We start from the raw sequence: 12136 nt of genomic DNA, 5'->3' as shown, positions 1-12136 counted from the left end.
CAAAGTGAACAATTGTTAAAACAAGTGCAGAAACACATTCTATTTTCAGATCAGCATCATAACCAAGGAGGAAGTCATACTTCCTATTTTAAGTTAAACAATTCAATTTTTAGTATCTGATTTAGAACCCAGAACTTTATTTTTTTAATTTTTCATTTATTATTTTTTTATTTATTTACTTTTGAGAGACAGAGACAGAGTGTGAGTAGGGGAGGGGCAGAGAGAGAGGGAGACACGGAATCTGAAGCAGGCTCCAGGCTCTGAGCTGTCAGCACAGAACCCGACGCAGGGCTTAAACTCTCAGACCGTGAGATCATGACCTGAGCTGAAGTCAGCCGCTCAACTGACTGAGCCACCCAAGCGCCCCTAGAACCCAGAATTTTAAACCTTAATGAACTGACAATAGAGAATACTGAAAACATGTAGAAATTAGAGTCATTTAAAAGGTTTTTACAAATTGGGACATAAAGAGAAAATTTTATCTGGTGACAGAATGTTGCTTTTTCTGTCTCTAAGACAGACAACATGCATTATCTGAAATTCCGAAATCACAGAAGGGGAACGTTTCTACTCCATGTTGGCTCATCCCTGTGTACAAATTTCACATTTTATATCACACTAAAAGTAGCCATATGTAATAGAGATATTTCATAAATGGCTAATTAAGAGCCTAACAATCAATAAATGTCATTATGCAAACTTAAGCAGCAACATTTATATTCCTGGTGAGATCCACTTGCTGTATTTACAATTAAATTTAAGGAGGAAAAGCAAAAGAACATTCTTTTATGAAAGAAGTCTCACGATGCCCAAGACAACTGTCTCAGAAAGTTCCATCCCTATCTGTTAACCAAACAAGGCTCAAATTTCATATCCTTATTGAAGTCAAACCCATACAAATGTCACTGTGAAACTAAATACGCTGATGCAACAGATGACATCAGCTGGAGTTGTGTTTACAGGTCTATCCATCTAAAGCATAAGCCTTGACCTTAACAACAAGCCCAGCATCATACTCTTTGTATTTGTGTGTTAAGCAAACTTGGATAGAAGAAGTAAAAGAACTCCCTAATCTCTCTCTCCCCCAAGCGTTATAGCCCTGTGCTGAATTAGGTTAGGTACTCTGCTAATTACTCTATGCTCATTACATCTGTTAAGAGTAATGAGTAGCACTTATTTGCAGTAATCTAATTATGCAACTGGGGGAGGAGTTCTCATTCACTTAATGTGGAGCTCCATGAGGGCAAACACATGTACCGATCACTGCTGTAGGCCCAGCACCTCACAAGGCACCACTAATTACTGATGGGTTAGGGGCTGAAGGAATGAATAAATGGATGAATGGTGTCTAAAACACGGTAGATGCCCAAAAAATGTTCACTGAAGTAATTAACAAGGGCTTATTTTCTAATTTTTTGTTCCCAGATATAGAAAACTCCATGTAATATAAATCCTAAATTAGACACACCAACTCCACTTACGTCAATAAGGCTCACCTGTATGACATATGCAGCAATTTGCACACCAGTGTCACCAGTACCAGTGGCTGTGACTGGCACTTAAATCAAGCGTTCCTTTCTATTCTCTTTATCAATTTATTTTTCACTTGTGTACCTTCACACTGCCTACCAGCACACCCACTTAGAAAGAGAGCTAAAAAGACCGCAATCCCAGGGTGCTCAGGGGGCTCAGTAGGAAGAGCATGTGACTCTTGATCTCAAGGTTGTGGGTTCAAGCCCTGTGTTGGGTGTAGAGGTTACTAAAAATGATAAAAACTTAAAAAGAGAGAGAGAGAGAGAGAGAGAGAGAAAGATAACAATCCCTATTCTAAAATGCTGAATTTGTTCTTATTTCATTAAATCACATCAAAAAAATTAAAAGCCTCTCTCAAGGCTGCTGTAGCTCTTGATCTCCGGATCAGGTTTGCTTCTTTTTCTTTAGAGCAGCAACTAATGAACCCACTGCCATGGGCAAAGAGAAGACCCTCATCAAGATCATCGGCATGGGCCATGTGGACTCCAGCAAGCCCACCAATGCCACGCATCTCATCTACAAGCGGGGGGGGGGGGACCACTAACAGGAGAATCATCAAGAAATGGAGGCAGCAGATAAGCAAGGGCTCCTTCAAATATGCCCAGGTGCTACACAAGCCTAAGGTGAAGGGAGAGTATGGCATCACCACTCCCATCCCTATGGAAGTCTGATACATCACCATCATCAATGTCCCAGGCCATAGGGACTTCATCAAGAATGTGATCACTGAGGGGCGCCTGGGTGGCGCAGTCGGTTGAGCGTCCGACTTCAGCCAGGTCACGATCTCGCAGTCCGTGAGTTCGAGCCCCGCGTCAGGTTCTGGGCTGATGGCTCAGAGCCTGGAGCCTGCTTCCGATTCTGTGTCTCCCTCTCTCTCTGCCCCTCCCCCGTTCATGCTCTGTCTCTCTCTGTCCCAAAAATAAAAAAAAAAAAAAAAAAAAAAAAAGAATGTGATCACTGGACATCTGAAGCCAATGCGCCGTGTTCATCATGGCAGTATCATGCAGGAATCTGAAGTGGGCATCTCCAATAAGGGCAGACCTTCGAGCGCATGCTGTGGCCTACATGCTGGGCCTGAAGCAGCCCGTGGCTCGGGATGGCCACTAATAAGAGGGACTCCACCAGGCCTATCTATAGCACTGTGCGCTTCCAGGTCACTTTAAAAGTGAGCACCTACCTCAAGAAGATCAGCTACAATCCGGCCGCATGGCCTTTGTGCCCATCTCAGGCTGGCACAGCGACAACATGCTCTGGCTGGAAAGTCAGTAGGACAGATGAAAACACCACCCGGTGACAGCTAGAAGTCTCCAGATTCTACCCTCCCACCCACTAACCCACTCAATAAGTCCTAAGGCTGCCTCTGCAAGACATGTACAAGATCAAAGGCACTGCAGGCACCTAGGGGGCTCAGTCAGTTAAGGGTCTGACTCTTCATTTCAGCTCAGGTAATGATCTCATGGTTCATGGGTTCAAGTCTCACATCAGGCTCCACACTGACAGCATGGAGCCTGCTTGGGATTCTCTCTCCCTCTCTTTGCCTCTCCCTAACTGGCTCATGTGTACTCTCTCATATTAAATAAATAAACTTAAAAAAAAAAAAAAAAAAAAAAGAAAGAAAAAGATCAGGCATTGTGCCAAGGGGCCAGTGGAGACTGGCTTCCTGAAATCTGGGACGGTGGTCACCCTCGTCTCCACCAACCCTCACCAGAGGTCTGTGGAGAAGCACCACGAGGCCTGTCTAAGGCCCTGCCTGGTGACAACGTGGGTTTCAACATGAAGAATGTGTCTGTGAAAGACATTCCTCATAGAAAAGTAGGTGGAGACTGCAGGAACGACTCCCCCAATGGAAGGTGGCAATGTTGTGGCACAGGTGATTGTCTTAAACCACCCTAGGCAGATCCGTGCTGGCCAAACCCCAGTGCTAGACAGCCATACAGCTCACATCTCCTGAACTGAGGGAAAAGACTGACCAACACTTGGGCAAGAAGACAGAAGACAACTGAAAGCCCTGAAGCCTGGTGACGCAGCCACTGTACAAACAGTCCCCAGCAAGGCCTTGAGTGTGGAGACCTTCTCTGAATACCCACCACTAGGCCATTAGGGACATGAGACAAATGGTGGCCCTTGAAGTTATCAAGGCAATAGATAAGAAGTCATCCCCTGCCAGCAAGGTCCCGGAATCAATGGTAACGAAGAATGTCCTCTTCAGTGTCCTAAGCAATCTTCACTATAAAAATTACTTAACAAGACTCTTAAAAACTGAGAACTGAGGGTTGATGGGGGGTGGGAGGGAGGGGAGGGTGGGTGATGGGTATTGAGGAGGGCACCTTTTGGGATGAGCACTGGGTGTTGTATGGAAACCAATTTGACAATAAACTTCATATATTGAAAAAAAAAAAACAAAGTGTATAAAGGACTGATACAACTCAACATCCAAAAAACAAATAATCTGATTGAAAAATGGGCAGAAGACCTGAATAGACATTAATCCAAAGAGGACATACAAATGGCCAACGAACATATGAAAAAATGGTCACCATCAATAATCATCAGGAAAATGCAAATCAAAATCACAATGAGATATCCTATACCTATCAGAATGGCTAAAATTAAACAGATAAGAAATGACAAGGATTGGTAAGGAAGCAAAAAAAAAAAAAAAAAGGAACCCTCATGTGCTGTTGGTGGGAATGTAAATTGGTACAACCACTGGGAAAACAGTATGGAATTTCCTCAAAACAGTAAAAACAGAACTACCATATGATCCAATAATTCCACTACTAGGTATTTACCCAAAGAAAATAAAAACACCAATTCAAGAAGATATACACACCCCTATGTTTATTGCAGCATTATTTACAATAGCCAAGATATAAAATCAACCTAAGTGTCCATGATGGACAGACAAGAAAGGTGTAATACATATCTATAATGGAATATTATACAGCCATAAAAAGACAAACTGTGACAACATGGACGGACCCAGAAGGTATTATGTTAAGTGAAATAAGTCAGACAGAGAAAGACAAATACACATGATGTCACTCGTGTGGAATCCCTAAAAAAATGAATAAACAGAAAGCAGAATCAGAAAAAAAATAAGATAAAATAAAATAAAAAAATAAAAATTACTTAACAGTCTATGTATTTACTGAGGAAGATTAATAAAACTTAAGTAGCCGGGAAAAAAACAAAACAAAACAAAAGTAAAGCCCTTACCATTACTAGATATCCCTAGAGACTCTTCTGAAGGCTTTCTCTCGTCTTCCTTTTCTTCAAAATTTTCCCCGGACCTTGACGGCCGTTTTCTGAGAGATGTTGTCTCTTCACCCACCATTGTAATGTCTAGGAAGGAAGACATGAAAAGCTTTTGTAGGGGAGGAAAACTTCCTTTCTTCCCTTCCAGGTTTCTGGGGTGGTCTGATAATTAAATTGACATAAGACACATTAACAGGAGAAAAACAAATTTAAATCTGTATGTACGGGAGCCCATAAAAATTGGGGACAAAAGAAGTGAACAAAGCAGGCAACCCTGTACCTTTTTAGACAAAGAAACAATGTGTGAAGAACTGACAAGACAAAAGGGCTTGGACTTGAGGTAGTAAATTAGTGAAGTAACAAGGTTTGTTAAACAGCCTTCTCAGTTTGATCAAAAAGAAAAAGGAAAGGACCCAAATAAATAAAATCAAGAATGAAAGAGGAGAGATCACAACACAGCAGAAATAAAAACAATAATAAGAGAATATTATGAGCAGTTATATGCCAATAAAATGGGCAATATGGAAGAAATGAACAAATTTCTAGAAACATATACACTACCAAAACTGAAACAGGAAGAAATAGAAAATTTGAACAGACCCATAACCAGTAAGGAAATCGAGTTAGTAATCAAAAATCTCCCAAAAAACAAGAGTCTAGGACCAGGTGGCTTTCCAGGGGAATTCTACCAAACATTTAAGGAAGAGTTAACACCTATTCTCTTGAAACTGTTCCAAAAAATAGAAAAGGAAAACTTCCAAACTCTTTCTATGAAGCCAGCATTACCTTCATTCCAAAACGAGACAGAGACCCCACTAAAAAGGAGAACTATAGACCAATTTCCATGATGAACATGGATGCAAAAATCCTCAACAAGATATTAGCCAACCAGCTCCAACAATTATTCACCACGACCAAGTGGGATTTATACCTGGGATGCAGGGATGTTTCAGTATCTGCAAAACAACGTGATTCATCACATCAATTAAACAAAGGACAAGAACCATATGATCCTCTCAATAGATGCAGAGAAAGCATGTGACAAAATACAGCATCCTTTCTTGATAAAACCCCTCAAGAAAGTAGGGATAGAAGGATCATACCTCGAGATTACAAAAGCCATATATTAACGACTCAAAGCTAATATCATCCTCAATGGGGAAAAACTGGGAGCTTTTCCCCTAAGGGCAGGAACAAGACAGGGATGTCCACTCTCACCACTGTTATTCAACATAGTATTGGAAGTCTTAGCCTCTGCAATCAGACAACACAAAGAAATAAAAGGCATCCAAATCGGCCAGGAGGAGGTCAAACTTTCACTCTTCACAGATGACATGATACTCTACGTGGAAAACCCTAAAGATTCCACCAAAAAATTGCTAGAATTGATTCATGAATTCAGCAAAGTTGCAGGGTATAAAATCAACGCACAGAAATCGGTTGCATGCCTATACACCAACAATGAAGCAACAACAGAAAGAGAAATCAAGAAATCGATCCCATTTACAGTTGCACCAAAAACCATAAAATACCTAGGAATAAATAGAACCAAAGAGGTGAAAAATCTACACACTGAAAACTATAGAAAGCTGATGAAAGAAATTGAAGACACAAAAAAATGGAAAAAGATTCCATGCTCCAGGATAGAAAGAACAAATATTGTTAAAATGTCGATACTACCCAAAGCAATCTACATATTCAATGCAATCCCTATCAAAATAACACCAGCATTCTTCACAGAACTAGAACAAACAATCCTAAAATTTGTATAGAACCAGAAAAGACCCCGAATAGCCAAAGCAATCTTGAATAAGAAAACCAAAGCAGGTGGCATCACAATCCAAGACTCCAAGCTACACTACAAAGCTATAATCAAGACATTATGGTACTGGCACGAGAAGAGACACTCAGATCAATGGAACAGAACAGAGAACCCAGAAATGGACCCACAAACCTATGGCCAACTAATCTTTGACAAAGCAGGAAAGAATATTCAATGGAATAAAGGCAGTCTCTTCAGCAAGTAGTGCTGGGGAAACTGGACAGCAACACGCAGAAGAATGAATCTGGACCACTTTCTTACACCCTACACAAAAATAAACTCACAATGGATGAAAGAGCTAAATGTAAGACAGAAAGCCACCAATATCCTCGAGGAGAAAGCAGGCAAAAACCTCTTTCATCTTGGCCACAGCAACTTCTTACTCAACACGTCTCCAGAGGCAAGGGAAACAAAAGCAAAAATGAACTACTGGGACCTCATCAACATAAAAAGCTTCTGCACAGCGAAGGAAACAATCAGCAACACTAAAAGGCAACCGACAGAATGGGAGAGGATATTTGCAAACAACATATCAGATAAAGGGTTAGTATCCAAAATCTATAAAGAACTTATCAAACTCAAAAAACAAATAGTCCAGTGAAGAAATGGGCAAAAGACATGAATAGACACTTCTCCAAAAAAGACATCCAGATGGCCAACCGACACATGAAAAAAATGCTCCACATCACTCATCATCAAGGAAATACAAATCAAAACCACAATGAGATACCACCTCACCCCTGTCAGAATGGCTAACATTAACAACTCAGGCAACAACACATGTTGGTGAGGATGCAGAGAAAGAGGATCTCTTTTGCACTGTTGGTGGGAATGCAAGCTGGTGCAGCCACTCTGAGAATAGCACGGAGGTTCCTCAAAAAATTAAAAACAGAACTACCCTACGACCAGCAATTGCACTACTAGGTATTTATCCAAGGGATACAGATACGCTGTTTTGAAGGGACACATGCGCCCCTATGTTTATAGCAACACTATCAACAATAGCCAAAGTATAGAAAGAGCCCAAATGTCCATCGATGGATGAATGCATAAAGAAGATGTAATATATATATACAACGGTGGATTACTCGGCAATCAAAAAGAATGAAATCTTGCCATTTGCAACTACATGGATGAACTGGAGGGGATTATGCTAAGTGAAATTAGTCAGAGAAAGATAAATATCCTATGACTTCATTCATATGAGGACTTTAAGAGAGAAAACAGACGAACATAAGGGAAGGGAAACAAAAATAATATAAAAACAGGGAGGGAGACAAAACAGAAGAGACTCATAAATATGGAGAACAAACAGAGGGTTACTGGAGGGGGGTGTGGGAGGGAGGATGGGCTAAATGGGTAACGGGCACTAAGGAATCTACTCCTGAAATCACTGTTGCACTATATGCTAATTTGGATGTAAACTAAAAAAAATAAAATTAATAAAAAAATTACATTAAATTAAAAAATAAATAAACTTAAAAAAAAAAATAGCCTTCTCAGCCCTCAATTCCTTGGTGATAGGGATGCCTTCTACCCTCCTAGTACAGGGAGGATACCTTTCACATGGTATCCTCTGTTTTCAGAGGTCTGTTTTCAGGCAGACAAAAGAGGGTTGGAGTGTCTTCCTTGCACTGGATGTTAAGTAACTTTAATTCAAAATAATCAATATGCCAAAGTGGCACATTCTGGGGTGGCATATTTGCTCCCCTTCACTTTAAAGTATCTGGCTTAAGCAAATGTCACAGTATCACCATATTTAAGAGAGGTGGAAAATGACATTCTCTCTTCCTTTGGTTCTACCTTCATATGGGTAAGCATTTTCTGAGTACAACATACTATAAAAAATTTAAAGAAATTAGTCCTTAAAAAAATAATAGGTTTCAAAGGCCCTTATTTAAACAAAGCCCCATTTTTTTTTTTTTTTTTTTTTTTTTTTTTTTTGGAGAGAGAGAGAGAGAAAGAGAGAGGCAGAGGGGCAGAGAGCAAGGGAGACACAGAATCGGAAGCAGGCTCCAGGCTCTGAGCTGTCAGCACAGGGCCTGACTCAGGGCTCGAACCCACAAACCACAAGATCATGACCTAGGCCAAAATCAAGAGATGGATGCTAAACCAGCTGAGCCAGCCAGGTGCCCCACAAAAACCCCATCTGTAAAGAACAATTTAGTTGAACAAGGCAGATGCATATGAAAAATTAAGAATTAAATAACAGAAGGTAAGTACACAGACGCCACAAAGTAGGGTACACTTAACATCAAGGGGCGCCTGGGTGGCTTAGTAGGTTAGGCGTCTGATTCTTGATTTCAGCTCAGGTCACGATCTCATGATTCATGAGATTGAGCCCTGCATCGGGCTCTGTGCTGAACAGCGTGTAGTCTGTTTAGGACACTCTCTCTCTCTCTCTCTCAGTCCCTCCCCTGCTCTCTCTTTCTCAAAAATAAATAAACATAAAAAAAAAGTCAACTCAATGGTAAAAACAATACCTGAAATTCAGAGACAGAAGAGATCATTAAGAGATACAAAGTTTTCATAGAAAAGGTATTTGAACAGAGTCCTAAAGGATGAGAACAGAGCACTCTATGGATGGGAAAGGATTAAAACAAGGTCCTTATAAGATGTGTTAGAGATCATAAATTGATCAGACTACTTTACTAGAGGACAGGAAACAAGCTCTTGTTGAGTATCTATAAGTTCAAGGACTCTGCTGGGTGCTTTAAGTTTTTTCATCCAATCTTCATAGCTCTGCAAAAAAGATATTATTAATCGCAGTTCACATAAGAAAAAATAAGGCTCAGAGTAGTGCTGTCAACGCCCTCTGTGCATACACCAGAAACATACCTATAGTAGAACAAGTTGAGTTTATTAAGAATGTGCACGAAGGGAAACTGTGGGGAATCTCAGAATACCAGAAATGACTTAAGATTTGGGACTTGGCTAGATGATTTTTGGAAAAGTCCAAAGAAGTAGGGGTTGACTCTGGCTTGGGTGCAGTCAGAAAGCAGAACAATGTTATGATCAGTAGATCAACAAATCTCCACAGAGAGGCTAAAGCTATAACCAGTAGAGCAGCAACAATCATTCACATTAGCCTGGAGAGGTGGGTGGTAGAAATTTTATGACTTGGACGATGTTCACATTTTGTCTAGGTTAAGACATGATTATAGCATGTTGTTTCTGTCTTGATCCACCACGATCACAGAGTAGCCTTGTCTGATGCTGACATTCAGTGAAATTGTTTGTGGTCGACAGAAGGACACCAAGAAGACCCAGATGGTAAATGCCAGGCTTGCCCACAACATCGCGGCCTCGTTGACAGTATCAGCACAGCTCTGGGATGCCAAGGCTTTCCTTCTCTTCCCAGTAACTTGCCTAGGACCACACAGGGCCAGATTTTAACCTGGGTCAGATCCAAACCACAAACATCATTAACTATCTGCATGGTTTTTTAAAGTCGGTAACAGAGAAATGTGATGAGGGAAAAGACTAGAAAGGAGAGCTAAACTATAAAGGCCTAAGAAACGAGCACTTACTTTTCAGTTAGGCAGTGGTAAGCCCATTCTAAACACTGAAAAATATGATCAAAGTCAAATTTTAGGCAGATCAACACAGTACAAGGTTAACTCCAAAGCAGTATTTTACTGTGTTTTCCTTAATGTGAAGCAAAAAGAAAAACAAAGTACTTATTTTTAAAGCTTTATATTTTTAAATTCTAATATTATGGCCTTTCTAAACTTTTATGTTACAATGTCCTTTCCCATACAAAATGCAGTACATGGAGAATTTGATTGTTTCCTTAAATATCACTGCTCAGCAACGTAAAAATCTGGCCAATCTAGATCAATTTCCTTCTAATTTTTTCAGAAATCAAAAAAATGAAACAAAATTATGGAACAGCAGATGAATACATGAAGTAGAAATTTTAGGAGACCCATAAGAGCCAATTCAGAGGAACCTAGGAAAGAGGTCAGGGCAACTGATGAATTTAATTAAAGTGCTTTGTGTTAACAGTGACAGAGGAAGCCAGAAGGGCATCCAACTCTCCAACAGAAAGATCAGAGAAGAGCTGACCACTGGGGGATGCCCTCAGAGTGAGACATCAGGAAGTAGAAAAGAAATCAGTGGGCATTTGGGTGGCTCAGTCAGTTAAGCATCCGACTCTTGGCTTCAGTTCAGATCAACTCATGGTTTCATGGGTTTGAGCCCCACATCTGTGATGACAGTGCAGAGTCTGCTCGGGATTCTCCCTCTTTCTCTGCCCTCCCCTGCTCATGCTGTCTCTGTCTCTCTCAAAATAAATAAATAACCTTAAAAAAGGGGGGGGGGGCAGGGAGAAAAGAAATCAGGGAAGAAAACAACATAGATAGAAAGATCCAAGGGGCACCTGGGTGGCTCAGTCAGTTAAGCGGCCAACTTCGGCTCAGGTCATGATCTCGCAGTCCGTGAGTTCGAGGCCCGCGTCGGGCTCTGTGCTGACAGCTGAGCCTGGAGCCTGTTTCAGATTCTGTGTCTCCCTCTCTCTGACCCTCCCCCCTTCATTCTCTCTCTCTGTCTCAAAAATAAATAAACGTTAAAAAAAAAAATTAAAAAAAAAAAAAAGCCAAAACGGGGTGCCTGGGTGGCTCAGTCGGTTAAGTGTCCGACTTCAGCTCAGGTCACAATCTCACAGTCCATGAGTTCGAGCCCCGCGTCAGGCTCTGTGCTGACAGCTCAGAGCCTGGAGCCTGTTTCAGATTCTGTGTCTCCCTCTCTCTGACCCTCCCCCGTTCATGCTCTGTCTCTCTCTGTCTCAAAAATAAATAAACGTTAAAAAAAAAAAAAATTAAAAAAAAAAAAACCAAAACAAAAAACAAAAAACTTAAGCCTGGATACCCTACAGAATAATGAAAACATTACTAAAAGAGTTCTTGGTAAAGAGACCAGGGGCCAACAACCATTAGGTTGTTCTTCCGGGTTACTAGAGAAGAAAGCTTTACTTCAAAAGCGAAAGCACAGGTACGGGGTCTGTACAATTATTCTGCCACAATTTAAATCTTATTAAAATATTAATACTTATTAAAGTATTAAAATAAATACTTATTTTAGAAGTGAGCCCAAGAAGAAAGGTGTTTACATAACAAAATCTTTGTATCCTTATCCACACGAACTTCTTTGGCCTTGATTTCCCCTACTTAGCAGGAAGTGAGAACTACGAAGGCACAGGATTTGACATCTGTACCCCAAGAAGTAGTTTACACGCCTGCTCCGTCATATCACGGTATCCTCGCTAAATCCTCCAACCTCTCTGGAACCTGTTTCTTCATCTAGAAAATGAAGATAAATACTACTGCACAGAGCGATAACAAAAAAAGATAATACACACTAAAGTGCCATCATTATTCACAACCACGTTTGATAAATTAACTAAGTAATCTGATACGCACATATCTACCTCCTGTATGCTAAATGGCAGTCAAACATTAAGCCACATCATCCCTCAAATTCTAGTGTTTGCTTTTATGATGTACCGGATGAGGGTAAACAAAG

The 12136-nt window shown here is 40.6% G+C and overlaps 1 protein-coding gene across 3 annotated transcripts in view; it reads right to left on the bottom strand.

The window, feature by feature from the left end:
• Positions 1-12136, bottom strand: part of SOAT1 (sterol O-acyltransferase 1) — an 82889-nt gene that overhangs the window by 63691 nt on the left and 7062 nt on the right. For 2 of the 3 annotated variants that reach the window (XM_011291018.4, XM_011291017.4), the window contains one exon: positions 4753-4878. The exons of the other annotated variant lie outside the window; for it this stretch is intronic. In XM_011291018.4, the coding sequence (XP_011289320.1) occupies positions 4753-4870 (118 nt within the window). In that variant the 5' untranslated portion in view covers positions 4871-4878. The remainder of the gene's footprint in view (positions 1-4752; positions 4879-12136) is intronic. 3 annotated transcript variants of the gene reach the window in all.

The sequence above is a fragment of the Felis catus genome, chromosome F1 (genome assembly GCF_018350175.1).
Source record: "Felis catus isolate Fca126 chromosome F1, F.catus_Fca126_mat1.0, whole genome shotgun sequence".
Taxonomy (NCBI): domain Eukaryota; kingdom Metazoa; phylum Chordata; class Mammalia; order Carnivora; family Felidae; genus Felis; species Felis catus.
Note: the sequence above shows the minus strand (reverse complement) of the source record. Positions and strands in the feature narration are given on the sequence as shown.